The sequence below is a fragment of the Tachypleus tridentatus genome, chromosome 4 (genome assembly GCF_004210375.1).
Source record: "Tachypleus tridentatus isolate NWPU-2018 chromosome 4, ASM421037v1, whole genome shotgun sequence".
Taxonomy (NCBI): domain Eukaryota; kingdom Metazoa; phylum Arthropoda; class Merostomata; order Xiphosura; family Limulidae; genus Tachypleus; species Tachypleus tridentatus.
In genome coordinates, this window is record NC_134828.1 from 7404369 (window position 1) to 7423874 (window position 19506).

The 19506-nt window shown below is 31.7% G+C and overlaps 2 protein-coding genes across 2 annotated transcripts in view; one reads left to right on the forward strand and one right to left on the reverse strand.

Annotated features, from left to right (window-relative positions):
• Positions 1–19506, forward strand: part of Rab3 (RAS oncogene family member Rab3) — a 111466-nt gene that overhangs the window by 56142 nt on the left and 35818 nt on the right. The window lies entirely within an intron of this gene.
• On the reverse strand, positions 1530–19380 carry LOC143248522 (U1 small nuclear ribonucleoprotein C-like). The gene is made up of 6 exons (XM_076496946.1): positions 19203–19380; positions 16947–16989; positions 7096–7204; positions 4421–4534; positions 3057–3200; positions 1530–1671 (listed from the first exon to the last, which is right to left on the reverse strand). The coding sequence occupies exons 1-6, from the start codon at positions 19208–19210 to the stop codon at positions 1631–1633; spliced, it is 459 nt and encodes a 152-aa protein (XP_076353061.1). The 5' UTR covers positions 19211–19380; the 3' UTR covers positions 1530–1630.

Sequence of the window (19506 nt, forward strand, 5' to 3'; positions counted from 1 at the left end):
GAGAAATGGGTTGTTTCCGTAGAGAGTAAGGAGACAATTCCATGGAGAAATGGGTTGTTTCCGTAGAGAGTAAGGAGACAATTCCATGGAGAAATGGGTTGTTTCCGTAGAGAGTAAGGAGACAATTCCATGGAGAAATGGGTTGTTTCAAGAGAGAGTAAGGAGACAATTCCATGGAGAAATGGGTTGTTTCCCTAGAGAGTAAGGAGACAATTCCATGGAGAAATGGGTTGTTTCCGTAGAGAATAAGAGACAATTCCATGGAGAAATGGGTTGTTTCAGAGAGAGTAAGGAGACAATTCCATGGAGAAATGGGTTGTTTCCGTAGAGAGTAAGGAGACAATTCCATGGAGAAATGGGTTGTTTCCGTAGAGAGTAAGGAGACAATTCCATGGAGAAATGGGTTGTTTCCGAGAGAGTAAGGGACAATTCCATGGAGAAATGGGTTGTTTCCGTAGAGAGTAAGGAGACAATTCCATGGAGTAATGGGTTGTTTCCGTAGAGAGTAAGGAGACAATTCCATGGATAAATGGGTTGTTTCCCTAGAGAGTAAGGAGACAATTCCATGGATAAATGGGTTGTTTCCCTAGAGAGTAAGGAGACAATTCCATGGATAAATGGGTTGTTTCCCTAGAGAGTAAGGAAACAATTCCATGGATAAATGGGTTGTTTCCCTAGAGAGTAAGGAGACAATTCCATGGAGAAATGGATTGTTTTTAACTAGTAAGGAGTGAGGAACAAATTAACTCATCTTGTCTGATCGTTTTTAGTCAATTCTAGAAGTACAAATTTGAGTTTTTTCACCTTACCAATTGCTTCAGGATGTTGGAAGACTGTTGAATCATGAATAAGTTTGTTGGTAAGTTCTCTTATGGTTTGGCAGGCATCTAATTCAACTAAGGCCTTCAGTTCTTCCTTGTTAATGGCTGTGTGAGGGGGGCCTTGAGGTTTATTTTCAAAGCTTTTGAAACCAGAGTGAAATCTAAACCAGTGCTGTGCTGTGTGCTCACTAAATGCACGATTGATGTTATGCCATATTGTAACCAGGCTTGAACTCATACAAGAAAATAACATGAATATCAGTCTTATCCATGGTGATAAGAATCAGTATAAATATGATTTTGTTTCTGAAATAAACCAGACAATATTATTCTGACAAATTTATGTTTCAGTCACTAAAAATCAGGTTTCAGATTTGCACATGAAAATCTGACAGTTCATATGCAACAGCTTGATGTTTTAGTTTAGCATCAGTGTTAACTCAAGAAATAATAAGTAAGAATAAAATTAATAAACTACTTAGTGCAAAAAAACTGTTCAAAAACAAATTATCTTAACAGAACACAAAAGATATAATAGTTATTTCACCTATTACCTTACCCCCCATATTGTGTTTTTAAAATTATGAAGAATTCATAATACATAATGTTAACATTTTATGTACTATTATAAAAAAGTAAACTTAAATAATGGTATTTAAACACACAAACCAATTAAGAACAACTTTCAAACTGGTACAATGACAACGTAGAGTAACATTAAAATCTATATTCTGATTTTTATATCTTATATAGAGAGTTGAGTGAAATACTTATTTAGGCATCTTTACCCTCGAACATTACAAGCTTCCTCAACAGGAAACTACTGTCCAACACTGCCAACGTAACTTCTCTATTGATACAAGGAAAATGAATAAATTTTAGTAAGGTAGTTAAAAGTATAACAATCAGAGACTGTTTACTGCTGTCCTTTAATTATAAATAGTACAATATATAATGATTCACAGTTTGTTTCCGATACTAATAAATTTACAAAAGTTATTGCTATTCAATGACAAATCATAACAGATTTGTTTTTTCCATTTAATAATGCTACTTCAGGTATTATGGTAAAAATGTTACCATTAGAGATTCTAGAAGTTTGCATAGTAAAATGTCTTCACAAAAAAAAGCTAAGGAAGTGCAATCATCACAACCCAGATTGCATTCTGATATTATTATTATTATAGCTTTTTCTTGCCTAATGAATTTTAATTCCATTATAATAAAATGCACTAACACCAGGGCACATTATCTCAGTTTATTTCAAACTAGCTGACAAACATGTTGTACTTGTTATAGTTTCCAAGTTATAAATTCTAATACAGTATGTGCATCTTCTAAAAATCTGGTAAACTTTCACCTTTTGTGTACGAAAATTTGGTTGTTCTAATGAAGTATTTTTAATAAAGATTTGTTCGTAACTACATTGAGCATATTTGTCTCATAGGTCAGAAAATAGTGATTTTTATATAAAGATTAATAATACTTTTCTTCACCTCAATAATCATTTCATTTGTAGAGCTGCTGAAACGTTCTAAATAAATTTCTAACTTTTTTCAGTAAAACATGACATTTTATTTTCCCTGACTGTAACTCTGTATCCCATAAAACAAAGTAAATGTTAGTTACCATTTATCTTTCAAACAACTTGAAATTGTAACACGAAACTACGTTTGTTTATCCTGAACAGCTTTAAGTACCTACTGCACACTACGCTACAAGTACCTACTGCACACCACGCTGCTACAAGTACTTAGTGCACACCACGCTACAAGTACTTACTGCACACCACGCTGCTACAAGTACTTAGTGCACACCACGCTGCTACAAGTACTTAGTGCACACCACGCTGCTATAAGTACTTAGTGCACACTACGCTATAAGTACTTAGTGCACACTACGCTATAAGTACTTAGTGCACACTACGCTATAAGTACTTAGTGCACACTACGCTATAAGTACTTACTGCACACTACGCTATAAGTACTTACTGCACACTACGCTATAAGTACTTACTGCACACTACGCTATAAGTACTTATTGTACACTATGTTATAAGTACTTATTGTACACTATGTTATAAGTACTTATTGTACATTGTTTAAACTTAAAATTATTTCATTATTATTTAAACAATGTTCACATAAGTGAGAGTCACTGAAAAATAAGTAGGCTAGTGAATGCTAAATCAGGTTTAAACTACTTGTGTTATCAGTAGAAACAGAACTAACTCACCTGGCATCATCATATTCGGATGAACTGGTCCGTGTGGACCCATAACTGGCATAGGGCCTCCCATTGGTCCCATCATGGGGCCAACTGGTGGTGGGCCAACTAGTGGCATTCTCTGATTTGGTCCAGGAGTTCGAGCATTGTTTCCTAAAATAATTTATAATGTACATAAATACTGAGTAAAACATACAAGCTGGACAATGTAAGGCTCTCTCACTTTCATTTTACCTTAAAGAACTGTTTTAAAAATCTAATCACTTTCCACAAAATTTGTTATATGTAAGTACACACCTTTATAAAAAAAACAGCAAGTGTTCATGAAGTATTTGTTATTTCTGATGTCACATGATCATTTAACATTGCTATTTCTATACATTCACTTCCAAGTTTTTGTTACTTTCAAGTTATTGCAAGTTTTTAAACCTAGTTGGAAATTTAATTCACTAGATCCCAGTGAATTTGATTATTTGCTTGGCCTAAACCAAAAATGTTGATAAAAACAGGGCAAAACTGGAACCTTATCTTAATCAGCCATTTAAAAATGTTAAAGAAAGATACAGCAAGTTTTTTCATTTATTAAATTAACAGTGGTATCAGAACCACATTATAACTTAAAAAAAACTACACACCAATCCTACTGCATATAACAATTACTTAGAGATTGTATCAAGTTACTTACAGAAAAAACTTCACATTTCAAATAAATATGACTAAGTCATGACAACAAGCAATTATAAATTATTAATAATAAACATTAATGAATATCTTTTATCATCGTGTCAAATGTAACAGTTTATTTGAACAAAATGTTAATTATATCTAACTCCATAAAGTAGACTTTTGTTTTAACATTCAAAAACCAGACAAAACGTAAGGTTCTTGGGTAAGTATACTAGCAACCAATTATATCTTAATTGAATATTGTTTTGTTTTTTGTTACAAAAGACAAGCCAAGACTATAATGTGATACAAATTAACTACAAACTTTATTTCAGTAAATTATTGTTCCAGGTCATGCATTATATAGATTTAGAGATACACAAATTATGTTTATCTTATCCATTAGTAACCTCATTCTACTTAAATACTTACAACACACCTAAGAAACAAGCATGACTACTTCTCCAGCAGCAGCCGTACCTAGCTTCTTAAAACCTACCTTGTAGACCGTCTGCAAGGAGTAACACAAGTTCTCTTCCATCAGTCACATTCTAAGTTCTTAAAGTCAGGACCAGTGACTACAGTTAGTTACTTAAATCCTACCTTGTAGACCGTCTGCAAGGAGTAACACAAGTTCTCTTCCATCAGTCACATTCTAAGTTCTTAAAGTCAGGACCAGTGACTACAGTTAGTTACTTAAAACCTACCTTGTAGACCTACAGGTTGGGGTATCATAGCTCCTCCAGTAGTAACAGCTGGTGGCTTGTTTGGACCTTGTGGGAACTGTCCAGACTGAATCTTTCCAGCTTTAAATGCTGCAGCTAAAATAAAAATAAAAAAGTGATTGAGGTACAAGTGCCCTGTAAGAGAATTTTCTTTAAGTAAAAGATTTTGTACATAAAATAACCATATAATTTTATGATTGTATATTTATACGAGGCACTGCAAAAGGAACATAGAAATGAATTAAACATTTGAAAGTTTTTAGATTGTGAAAAGGTATATGTAATAACAGTTTTATTGTGATACTAGTCCATTTTCACTTACATAATGCAGTTAACATTTAATATTCCATCATACAGATATAAAACATTCTTTGAAAATGAAACTGACTTCATTCATATACTACAGGATCATGGATATTAAGAGAAGAGATTTGGATACTGAGACAAGTACCAACTTTTCTTTCAACATATATGTAGAACATTAAGTGTGCTTGAGAAATTCACATGCATTATTAAACACTGACATTTAGATAAGTATGGTCTTATCAAAACTAAGGTTCCTACACTTAGGTAACCACAACCAGTACAGCCTTATCCAAATTAAGGTTCCTTCACTTAGGTAACCATTACCACCCATAGACTACGAAATATACTCTTTACTTGAAATTTCTTACAAACTTGCAAGAAAACTGCACTTGCAGGATTTGTTACTTAAGTATTGATAAATTATGAACATAATTTAAGAAGAATATAAATTCCTAGTTTAAATTTCTTAACAGTTGGCTTTAATGAATCTCCAAAATTAATTTTATTACAATGTTGTTAAAGTAACCTGTGTACCAAACAATTCTAATTTTACTTACATGTACATTATTTACAAAACATTAAATGTGGCTTAACAGCGAAAATGTTAAAGTTTGTTGTTTTTATTATGTACAAATTACATGTTCAAAGTGATAACTTACTGAAAATGTACACCACTATGTCACACTCTTTCCTATATAACAAAATTAAATTTATCATAAATATCTTTGAATTGTTTTGAGAAAGTTTTCAAATTGCTTAAAAAATGAGATTAGTTCTTGTAAAAACCAGTTTCATTTGAACGGGGTTTATTGCCTGAAAGATCCAACATCAGTGGAGTATAATTTTTACCTAGCAAAACAAAAATCTTAAAACTAAGATATATTATTTATTAGAACTACTATTTCTGAGGTTCTTCTCTGGTGATTTAAATATTTTCAGGTATTACAAAACATAAGCAATAAATATAACATGTACGTCTCACAGTTATGAAAGTTAAGACTGAATTTATGTTTATACAGCAAAACATACAGGTTTCACAAGATATTAAAATAACAGTTTTGACTCCTTGTTTAAAAGATAGAAGTAAAAAAAGCTACTGACTTAATGAATGTGTAACCCTCACCTTCCAAACTTTCTGAACATAGTTGAGCTAATGTAACACTGAAAACTTGTGAAAATATACATTTTATGATATACAAAAATTAAAAATGTTTAAATAAATTCTATCTATTAATACAGGAGGAAATTAAGTAAATAATTATATATTGCAAGATATTTATCTACACCTCATATAACCCTGGAAGACATCTTTACATCATTATATAAATGATTTTAGAGCTACAGGATGGGACTGTGGTGGCTAATCCAACATTTGTGAAATCATTCACACATTATGAGGCTTGGACAGACTGTAAAAACACTTGTTGTTGTTATTATTATTATTATTATTATTATAAGGCTTGGACAGACTGTAAAAACACTTGTTGTTGTTGTTATTATTATTATAAGGCTTGGACAGACTGTAAAAACACTTGTTGTTATTATTATTATTATTATTATAAGGCTTGGACAGACTGTAAAAACACTTGTTGTTGTTGTTATTATTATTATTATTATTATTATTATAAGGCTTGGACAGACTGTAAAAACACTTGTTGTTATTATTATTATTATTATTATAAGGCTTGGACAGACTGTAAAAACACTTGTTGTTATTATTATTATTATTATTATTATTATTATTATAAGGCTTGGACAGACTGTAAAAACACTTGTTGTTATTATTATTATTATTATTATAAGGCTTGGACAGACTGTAAAAACACTTGTTATTATTATTATTATTATTATTATTATTATTATAAGGCTTGGACAGACTGTAAAAACACTTGTTATTATTATTATTATAAGGCTTGGACAGACTGTAAAAACACTTGTTATTATTATTATTATAAGGCTTGGACAGACTGTAAAAACACTTACTTATTATTATTATTATTATTATTATTATAAGGCTTGGACAGACTGTAAAAACACTTGTTATTGTTGTTATTATTATTATTATTATTATTATAAGGCTTGGACAGACTGTAAAAACACTTGTTGTTATTATTATTATTATTATTATTATTATAAGGCTTGGACAGACTGTAAAAACACTTGTTGTTATTATTATTATTATTATTATTATTATAAGGCTTGGACAGACTGTAAAAACACTTGTTGTTATTATTATTATTATTATTATTATTATAAGGCTTGGACAGACTGTAAAAACACTTACTTGTTATTATTATTATTATTATTATTATTATTATTATAAGGCTTGGACAGACTGTAAAAACACTTACTTGTTGCATCAATAAGACTTTGGGCTTGTTCTTCCATCCATTTCTGATAATAAAACTTCACATTCTCTTTATGCTTCCGTCCATTACAATGAGTTTTTCTAACTGATGGCTAGAGAGAGAAATAACTGTTGAATACACTGATCTTGTATAACTGTGTCACTGTCTACAATAACTAATAATAAACAATGTTTTACTATGTTGAATACACTGATCTTGTACAACTGTGTTACTGTCTACAATAACTAATAAACAATGTTTTACTATGTTGAATACACTGATCTTGTATAACTGTGTTACTGTCTACAATAACTAATAATAAACAATGTTTTACTATGTTGAATACACTGATCTTGTATAACTGTGTTACTGTCTACAATAACTAATAATAAACACCGATCTTGTATAACTGTGTTACTATCTGCAATAACTAATAATAAACAATGTTTTACTATGTTGAATACACAGATCTTGTATAACTGTGTTACTGTCTACAATAACTAATAATAAACAATGTTTTACTATGTTGAATACACTGATCTTGTATAACTGTGTTACTGTCTACAATAACTAATAATAAACAATGTTTTACTATGTTGAATACACTGATCTTGTATAACTGTGTTACTGTCTACAATAACTAATAATAAACAATGTTTTACTATGTTGAATACACTGATCTTGTATAACTGTGTTACTGTCTACAATAACTAATAATAAACAATGTTTTACTATGTTGAATACACTGATCTTGTATAATTGTGTATCTACAATAACTAATAAACAATGTTTTACTATGTTGAGTACACTGATCTTGTATAACTGTGTATCTACAATAACTAATAAACAATGTTTTACTATGTTGAGTACACTGATCTTGTATAACTGTGTTTATTATTAGTTATTGTAGACAGTAACAATGTTTTACTATGTTGAATACACTGATCTTGTATAATTGTCTACAATAACTAATAATAAACAATGTTTTACTATGTTGAATACACTGATCTTGTATAATTGTGTTACTATCTACAATAACTAATAATAAACAATGTTTTACTTTTAACTAACCCAATAATGATACAGAATGGAAATCACTCAAGTTTCTGTCTGTGTGTGTGTGTACATTTGACTTACAGAAGTTTCATGCACTCACTTTTTATGTTTGGCAAGCAATACTCCAAGCTCGTTTGCTGATAAACTCGAATAACAAACTATATTAAAGTCACAAAATAATCAAAATTAATATTTCTTATTATTATGGTTTTCAGTTATTCCAACTGTTGAAGTTATCAAATGTCCACCATTATGATTTCTCATTTTCATTAAAATTAGGATTGTTTGGTTTCATCGAATTGTTTTGGAATTCATGAATTAAAACTAGTGTTTCCAAGACTACTGAAGTTACTTATCCTAGCCAATTCTAATTTAGGAACAATACATGATAAAAAAGACAGGTAATTGACATTACCTACTGCCAACACTTGGATGATGTTTTACTAACAAAAAGTGGAATTTACCATTACATTACTACCTCTCCATGGCTTAAAGTACACTGTCAACTACTTAAAGGCTGTGAAATTAAGATACCACACTATCTCCACCAAAGGGTAACAGTTCCTTCTGTGAAGCAACCATTATGATTGAACACAGTAGAGTATAGCAGCTTCCTTTATCTTATACAGTTGACTGAAGGCTTAGTGTTCACGTTTAATTAACAGTTAAATACGTACTGTTAACCTGTTTAGAATGAAAGCTGTTAAAGATTTGTTTACTGAAGGTAGCACAGACCCTTAAAATTGTACAAATGGACATGTTAAGGAAACTGTTAAAACATTTCTTATAACATACCAGTATGTCATAATCTCTGAAAGTAACTTATATGTATATGCATAATTAATACATAACACTGCTTTTATACCATAACTTAAGAATGATAAAAACATGTCAAAACTGATACACAAAGCTTAAATTAAAATGATTGCAGATTTTCTGCAATGTTAATGAGCTATGGGAAATTCCTTTCTATTAATGCTTTCATTAGTGGCAGTTGACTTATGATAAGACAGCTGTTAAATTTTAAAAACTCAAGCTACAGAAGAATGTAATAACAACAGTGGTAAATTTAATACTGATAGCAAAGTTAACTTATCACTGGGCCTATTTATAACTTCACCATTAAAACAAATATCACAAAACATACATGTATCAATTTTCATGTTTTTATCACTCCTAAGAAAGTTGGTGTTAAAACTGTTTACCCCTGTCACATTCATTGCATGCATGAAACATGACAAAGTACACTTACAGTTTACAACATATGCTCAACCTCACACTTATAAGCGCTTAACAGTTTTAAAGGTCAGTGGTAGCTTAAATCAGTTGCCCTAGTGTTATGTGGTTACAATAGGGTACTCTTGCAATGCAAGCTTATTGTAGGTGGCTCTCCAAGTATAGGATTAAGTATCAGATATGTATACATAAACCATGTACCCTATATACTTGAAATATAAACATATGATTATTGTTGTAGAAAACATTATAGTGAATGATTTCACATTAAATGTAAAATAAAAGGGTTTCTTAACCATAAATGGTGATTATGGTCACATCATCAGCACATTAGACAAATTTGCATTATGTTCTGAACCATGAAAGGTCAAAATTATTCTTCATTATAGTTTGCTTTTAATTTCATGCAAAGCTACATGAGTGCTATCTGCATTAGTCATCTCCAACTTGGCAGTGTAAGACTAGAGGGAAGGCAGCTAATCATCACCACCCACTGCCAACTCTTGAGCTACTCTTACCAATGAATAGTGGGATTATCATCACATTATAATACCCCACAACTGAAAGGGTGAGCATGTTTGGTGTGAATGGGGTTTGAACCAAAAATCCTCAGATTACGATTCAAGTGCCTTATCCACCTGATCATACTGGGCCTCTTCATTATACAAATACCATTATTCCCTTCTCCACAACTTTGGGAAGGTGACGTACAATACCAGGAACAAGTTTTAAATGACATTTAATATATATTCTAATGTCTTGAAATAGATTATTACTCAATGGTCCAGCGAACATATGCCTGGCTTTTTGGGATAGCCTATGCAACATTTTGTTCCATCCTTTTAGAATAGTAAATATGACATCAGTGGTGTGTCACCTAAATGGCAGGCAACTGAGGGATATTGACCAATGCATAGACAACCTGCTCTGCTCCCTGTATTCGTTTGAAGTGAAGGTTGTTTGTCACATATTTTGATTATCTCACAGGCAACTGAGGGATATTGACCAATGCATAGACCACCTGCTCTGCTCCCTGTATTCGTTTGAAGTGAAGGTTGTTTGCCACATATTTTGATTATCTCACTGTCCTTGGGACTGTATTTTATCAACCGTTGTTCTACAAGTTTTACAATGTAATGTTTTAATTTCATTCTTTTACTGACTGTTTCTGTATAAAGATAACCATTCAGGACCATCCACAAAAGCAGGCAAAGGCTTAACTATTTGAACTATGCATGGGATTTCTGATTTGGGTCATATGGTTCTAAGAGCGGGTCTGCCATATCTACTCCTCCCATGTACTCATATTTCTTCTATATGATATGGCTTCTGGTAAACTTTATGGATTCTTCCACAATATATTTATCTTTTCTACCATTCCAGCTGCATACTTTGTTGTTACCACATCTACTGTTTTCTTGTTCTCCCATTCGTTTTCCTTTAAGAATCTGCCTTATAGCACTGTTGGCACTATTCAAACTCCTTGGGAAGACCTGTTTGAACAAATAGTTGCTATCATCAGTCTTGTGGGAATCTAAAAAGAAAAACAAACATGAACAATGATGTGATGTCCTTGGTCCAGAATAGACTGTGCCAAATATACAGCTATTTGTTCACTGGAGAAAAGCTGGTTGGCACCAGGAATGTCTAACTGAGTGGACTGGTCTTTTCCATAGTGAACACTAAAGTTATAGTCATTCCATTCTTTATATTGTTGCACATAGTTTTATTCTAAACCTCAATTGTCTGTCCTTTCCAAACTGACAAAAAAGCCAAGTTGCCCCTTCCATAGCATTAAAGACTCCATCAGTGAAAATGCACTCACCTGCATCAACATTTTCCATTGAATTAGCAACAAACATGCATTTAAACATGTAGAAGGAACACTGTTCTTTATGTCACCAACCTCACTAAACCACCAAAATTTCATTATGGACTAATATCCGTCTCTGCTTGTGATTGTTACACAGGATAAAATGAACACCTAGTTTGAATACCTTCCTAAGTACTGGTTCATTTCACTGTTTAAGTTTCTGTACAAAAATACAAAGTTAAAAAGGTGTAGATGTCAGTGATTGATATCTTCATACTGAACATGATATTTACAATGTCCTTTGAGGATTTGTATTAAACACGATTCAGCTTTATCATTTACACAGGACACAAGATGGTTTGTAACATCAGGTGTCAAACATCACTGAAGCAATCAAGAATGCTCATTTTCACTGAAGCCTATAGCAGTGTTAACTCCTAAAACTATGTAATAATTCTGGCTCTGGACTAGGTCCATCTTCAAAAATGTTAAGTAGAGGAGCCCAATCAACAAACATTTGAAAGGGTTCAATTTATGAGCACTAAATTACTCATTTTCATTGTCAAAAGTTTCATCAGCTTGTAAGTGATTTTGACCTGCACTATATACACTTCTGCTATCACTAGTATCTATTTCAATATCAGACATTGTCTAAGTAACTTTGACCTGCAATATATACACTTCTGCTATCACTAGTATCTATTTCAATATCAGACATTGTCTAAGTGATTTTGACCTACAATATATGACCTACAAAAACTGCCCAAAACTAGTTTTTCCAGGTGTGATATCTTGGGTATTAGTATCTGCCTCAAGGCTAATCATTGGCTAATTTGCTATGAAGTCATTACTACTTATAACATACTTCAATATCTCAAGTTATGGTTCTATATCTCACTTTGGGAAAAAGATCCAACCACAAATAAGAGAAAGTACACGATGAACAGGCATTCGTCATTGTCAAGGCTGAAGGACAATGCCCAGACAAGTGCATGTTATTCATTATAGTAAGAGGGTTATGGTTTATCAGCAAGCATTACAATACGCACAGAATAAACCTCAGCCTACTTTCATTAAATTTTAATATTAATTACATAAATTTATAAGACAACATTGTAAATTATTTTTATTCTTGTAATTTGTTAAATAGAACTGAGTAACAATAATGTTGAGTTAGGCCTAGAAAGTTCTAAAGATTTGACATTAGATTTTCTAGTACAGTCATGGGTAGATGAAGTTCTGGGTCAGTGAAACATCAAAAAGATAGCTGAACTTTATTTCAAGATAGTAAAGTTGTCTAGTCATCACAGTGAATTAGTTGGCGAGTTTTCTTTTGATATGACTGTGAAATGGTAAAGTAAATTTATTCTTTGCATTAATGTAGTGCAGATAGTATTTACAAATGTGGCCTACCACTGTGTACACTAAAGAAAGCATGTCAACTTCCATTTACATGGACAAGACTTTGTTTTCACCACATAAAACAATGGAAATGGAATATTTAAAGAAAAGAATTAGGATATTAAAACATGAGCAACAGAAAATTAGACAAAGAAGGAGATCACATAAAACTGAAAGTTAGAGAAAAACGTAGTATTTATCATGATGAGCTCAATATAAAATACACAAGTTTGTATACACACCTCAGATATTTATACTATAACTTTTGATATGGCAAGAACATCTTCACAAACTTTGGTTGAGTTTTAGTAAACAAATTTTTCTTGTACACAAAAAATTTTTAATAAAGTATTTTTACTAAAGATTTATTTAAAAATAAAATTGTTTAGTTACTAGTATGTGTGAAGGTTTTCATGTTATGATAGATATTATTCTTCATTATTCTTAATATTTGTGTAATCTCTAAAAGCTCCTAAATACATTTCAAACTGACCTTTAGTCTTTGCAAAGTGGCCTGTCTTGGTTGTGTTAGAGGACAAGTTATTTGTAATATACAGTCACATTTCACTTGTTACACATTATACATGTACGTACATTATTAATATTAACAAAAGTTCTTAAACTTACTTTCCTTAAATCACAAGCCAGTAAATAAAGGATAGCAAACAACTCTTATAGTTACAAACTACGTACATGATTGCTACTTGCCATAGGTTACCAAGCCTTATCAAATTTTGCACACAGAGAACACGAAAGAAACTTTGGTTTTATACATAACCACATTTGAAATAACCAAAAGTCATAAATCACAATATGAACATCATAGAATTCCACTATAATCTAACAAAATTTATAATCTATATTTGAGTCTTTAAAAAAAATTAAGAAAAAATTATATATCGGTCACACATGCAGTATCACTCACTGTGGATAATACAGAAACCAGTTTCTTATTAAGTCTTTCTACATTATGGTTGTATTGTACAGCATATTCACTTCTCTCTAAGTTGTGTTTGGCAAGATAATTAAACATTTTTTACCTTTGAGAATAAGACATATACCAATTATAGAATTATCATATTAAGAACTATTACCTAATGAAAGGTCTAGATCACTGATACTTTTGACCAGTGTATACATTACATGAGAAGCCATCACCACAGGATTACAGACATACAATTTTATTTAAAATATTTAAAAGGATTTTACTGAATAAATGCTAGCTTTTAAACTTTCATCAATAGTTACATCTTCCTTTAAAGGTTACACACACTAGAATTTTGTGCTCAAACATTCTACTTGCTTTATTTTGTGAATTATCTGCACTTGTAACATTGATAACAACAACTTTCTCTTGACTTCTGAACACACTAATCTTTGTAGGCTGTTTTAATTTACTAACTATCTTTAACTTCTTCCTTGTTTGTATCAAACTATTTATCAAGAGTTGCTCCTCACATCTGCACTGCTGTTATGTTTTGATCAAATACCATTTATACCATGGTCTCCCAGAAAATAACCAGGTAGAAATTCTGATACACAGTTTGGGATTGTTTTCCAGGAATTTACAATATTACAGTTTTCTGGGTGGGTGTGTGTTTTTTTTTGTGGTGTAGTTCTTGGAGATTTATTGTCACTTGGGTCAAAGACTACTGGAATTTCTACTCACATATTAGCTTTTCTCCATTTGAATAGTGCATACTATGAAATGTATAAATATATGACGCTATACTTAACAGATGTTTTTCCCAGTGCCACTTGTCAAGTGTATATTTACCACACCTATTCACCATGATGGCTCTCAAAGTCAAACAATTAGCCTACACAACAAATGTGTGAAGAAAACCTTATGACAAACATTCTGCCATCTACAGTTTGCAGGAAGTAACTATTTCACAGTGTGTGTCACTTGTGACCCAATTATGTCACATTCAATAAACAAGTGGTTAACCTAACCCCCTAAATACAAATCAGACTTCTCTGCATGCCACTACATTTCATATGCTTACTTTCAGAATTTAATTAAACTACTTTATCATTAATCTATGACACTAACACTAGCATTTAATTAAACTACATTATCATTAATCTATGACACTAACACTAGCATTTAATTAAACTACTTTATCATTAATCTATGACACTAACACTAGCATTTAATTAAACTACTTTATCATTAATCTATGACACTGACACTAGCATTTAATTAAACTACTTTATCATTAATCTATGACACTGACACTAGCATTTAATTAAACTACTTTATCATTAATCTATGACACTAACACTAGCATTTAATTAAACTACTTTATCATTAATCTATGACACTAACACTAGCATTTAATTAAACTACTTTATCATTAATCTATGACACTAACACTAGCATTAAAATGTTGGGTATAATTTGAAGTTTTTATCAAAGTTATAAATTAAAAAAAAACCCTAAATCAGTAGCATTTCTACTTCTAGTAAAAAACCAATGTTCCAACATGCACATTGTCTGTGTTTTGTACATATGACAAACAATTCTCAAGTCCAATGTACAATTCCAATGTCCTAATTTCTCCATGACAAACAATTCTTAAGTTCAATGTACAATTCCAATGTCCTAATTTCTCCATGACAAACAATTCTTAAGTCCAATGTACAATTCCAATGTCCTAATTTCTCCATGACAAACAATTCTTAAGTTCAATGTACAATTCCAATGTCCTAATTTCTCCATGACAAACAATTCTTAAGTCCAATGTACAATTCCAATGTCCTAATTTCTCCATGACAAACAATTCTTAAGTCCAATGTACAATTTCAATGTCTTAATTTCTCCATTTAGTTAGATATTCATACCTTTTCTCAACTCACAACAGAGGTCACTTTGAAAACCACTTATTATTTAATGTACTTCTTTATAACCAATAGAAAGAGCTTATTTCCAGTTTAAAACTTTCAACAGTCCTCAATCTGATGGCAGATTTAACCACATATCCCCACTAGCAATTTAGCACTTATACCATTTAAAAATTGTAACTTAGTTAAATATTAGCTAGAAAGTTATATTAGTTGTATGATATTTTATAATAGTGAGTTGTGTATTATTTGCATTATAAAACATTTAAAAATGCAAGACTTTGTGCAAGAAGTTTTAACAAAGGATTAGCTGATTAGGTTACAGTGCAGAATGTTATGTATGCAGCAGGTAGGTGTTTTGTTAGTATCTTTCTTCTGTAAAGTGTTCATTTTAGACATGAATGAACTGTATGTCATACAACTATATGTAAAAAGTTAACTGATGAAAGTGAATAGTAGTTTTATAAATAAACTATGCACTGAAATAAAATGTGTTGATATTTTCATGTTTCAAAATTTTATTTCATTGTGAACTGATAATTCTACCCTACTGTTAGTGTTACAATATAGAAAAGAGCAGAGTACAAGTTACTTACTATTTTAGGATGTTCTGGAGTTTTAGTTTCATACAAATATAAAAACAAAGATAAAAGGAATTTTTATTCTTAACATTCACACCAAGTTAGACTGACTTTAAGAGTTCAGAGATAAAATTTATACTAAAAGAACCTTACTAAAAAACTCCAAATTTATGTGCAGAGAATACTTGAAGGTTTACTGAAAACATGTTTACTAGATTCAAAATAGTATTTATAATTCCTTGATTATGTAGTGATTACTTATTGATTGAAATGACCTAACTGACACAAATGTTCATCCACTTAAAATGAACCTAGCTAATACATCTGTTGAATGCAAGAAGGCATAGAATCTAACAGGGGTGATAACTAATGATCAAATGCCAAGCCTTCCAGATCACATCTCTGGAGCCCTATGGGTACACATCAGATTTGGTAATAACTGGTTTAATTTTTTCCAATTAAATGAACATAATTTAAGGAAAGTAAATTGGGGGCACCTCTCCCAGTGGAGGAGATACAACTACCAATCCTGCTGTTCCCTTCCTGGAGGACCTAAGAATACATCCTAAGGCTGGTGTCAAGTGGTTTGACAGGTGTAAGAGACTGATACACACAGAATTTTGTCAAATAATGGTTTAGATGAAAAATATCCTTCCAAAGAACTTCCACATGAACAAAATGAAAAGATGAACAATTCTATATGTAACATCTTTAAAATGAAAACCAAATTTGACAAAAGTGTATTAAATCACAAAAAACAAAAATGAACATGGCACTGAGAAAATTACATACACCCATTAAACACAATAAAAATAATATAATTCTTTTACACTTCTATCTTTGCAATAACTTACGTACAGAGAAACCCTGCATCTAATAAATCAGTCACGAAATAAACACTCAAACTTAACGTTACTCACCGAGTCGTGAGTCAAAAATGTGTCACAGTAATCACAGTAGTATCTACAAGGAGATAAAAATGTAAACATATTATTACTAGTACAGCTTACTTATATCACATTATTAAACATTACTTATTTTTGAAGTTCAAAACAACAAATTTTTATGACAAGGTACGATACAATCAATACTTTTGAAAAATAGTTAACTACTATATAAGGCAATATAATCTTTTATTTTAGGTAATATATCCCTGGAGAAGGAAAGAAGAAACCGAGTACATTTGTGAGGTGTTAATCTTGAATTTTAATGAATGTACTTAAAAGTAGTAAGGTGACAGAAGATTGAGGATTAGCCAACATCACATGAATTTTAATAAACTACAAAATCTTCAAGTAATTACAAATCAGTTTTATGTTAAGTGATTTGGAAATTAGTAGTCTATACTTAAAGGAATCACACAAGAACAGTTAGACAAGTCTGATATTACAGATAGTCAACATGAATTTGGAAAAGAAAGATCATGTCTTACAAACTTGCTAACTTTAAATTAAAATCACACATTTAATACGAGGGCTGTTCAAAAAATACGCAGACTGACGTCATAAAACAAAATGTACTTTATTTAGAAGTTACAGGTCTGGGATTCCTTCAAAGTACTCTCCTCCCCAACGCACACACTTATCCCAACAGTGTTTCCACTTGTTGAAACAGTCCTGGTACGCTTCTTTTGTAATGTCCTCCAGCTCCTTCGTCGCATTTGCCTTAATCTCGGGAATCGTCTCAAATCTTCTTCTTTCAAGGGTCTTTTGAGTTTGGGGAATGAGAAACAATTGCAAGGAGCAAGGTCAGGTGAGTAGGGGGGGGTGGGAAAGAACAGTGATCGAGTGTTTGGCCAATAACTCACGAGTTCTGAGGCACAAATTTCGCAGCAACGCGGTGCATCTTCAATTTTTCGGTCAAAATCTCGTAACAAGATCCAGCTGATATCCTACACTCTTCAGCAAGCTCCCCGACAGTCAGACGTCGGTTTACCCGCACCAGGGTGTTGATTTTGTCGACGTGTGGGTCGTCAGTTGACGTGGAAGGACGTCCAGGACGCTCATCATCTTCAATGGACTGTCGACCATCCTTAAAACGTTCATGCCACTTGAAACATGCCGTACGCTTCATAGCAACATCACCGTAAGCCATGTTAAGCATAGCAAAAGTTTCAGTCGCAGATTTTCCAAGTTTAACACAAAATTTCACAGCAAGTCGTTGCTCCATTTTGAAATCCGCCAAACGAAAAAATTGCACTTCTTTTAAAACCGCGTAGCTAATACACAAATGAAGATATCTGCAATCGGGAAATGGCGTCGTAATCAGCTGATCTGTGCAAACCTAGCGACACCAAGCGGATTCCCCTGGAACCAACTGGAGCCGCGCAATTCAAAGTCCGCGTATTTTTTGAACAGACCTCGTATGTTCAACAGTATTGCAGTAAATTTGAGTACTTCAATTTTCAGAGATTTTGATTAAATGTTATACAAGATATTTATAAGAACAATTGTTCCCGAGAATCTGGTTAAGTAGTTTTGTTTCCTTATATAGTTATTATTTATGTACACAAATCACTATGTATGCTTCCTTTGGTTGCACACAATATTCAAAAGGTAACCTAACCAGATACCTACATAATGAAATGAAAAATTATTGGCTTTAGAGTTATATTCAACATTTCTATAAATATAACCCAAACTCTTTTTTACCCTACTAATAGAATAGTACACTACTTGGATGGCTAAAAAGACTAATCAAACAACACACCAAGACATGACTATAAATAAACCTTAAAATTCAATTAACTTTTCTTTTAGCAACAGAACACTGCCTTTATGGCTTTAGTGACTTATCCACCACCGTGTCAAACTCCCCCACTCATTTTTTTTTCACTCATTCTTCTTAATGGTTTGTTATATACTCTAAATATGTGGTCCAAATTATAACTTACTACAAGTAAAGTTTATTTGCCAAATTAATCAAGAGAGTCAAGTTATTCTGTAATATCTAAACACATAAAGACAACTGAATATCTACGACAACATTTTCTTTATATATAAGATAGCTGACCCACGAAATAGTTTGCTTTTACGTTTGCTAAAAATGTTTTATCACTAGTACCACTAGTTCATATTTAGTGGAACAACAAAATACAACGCTACAGCCTAAACTCAGGCAGCGAGTTAGTGTAAATAAATAAAGTACAAAAACTACAGAGATATAATTCACCTTACTTTGGCATAGTTTATCTTACTCAAACTTCGGTATATTTTATGTTGACGTTAAAAAGCAAATGAAGTCTTAACTGAAAATAACGTTTCGCTTTTAAGAATAACTTTAACACAATGATAATTCCAACCCTCTTCTAAAATGTGATGGTAAGGACAAAGTGCCCTAGCGTCACTTTAGAAAATACATTTTTTATAGGAATATTTTAATTATCATAAATAAACATAGAAAATTGTATCATATTTTAAAGAAATGGTTGGAAAATTGCAATTCAAATTACATTATTTCAAAGAGTATCGAAATATTATG

Bases quoted from the DNA above. Each gene is read 5' to 3' on its own strand.
- LOC143248522 (XM_076496946.1), bottom strand. The intron at 7,205-16,946 runs GTGAGTAACGTT...TTCTCTCTCTAG, and splicing joins CATTTTTGACTCACGACTCG to CCATCAGTTAGAAAAACTCA. The intron at 1,672-3,056 runs GTGAGTTAGTTC...TTGTATCAATAG, and splicing joins TCCGAATATGATGATGCCAG to AGAAGTTACGTTGGCAGTGT.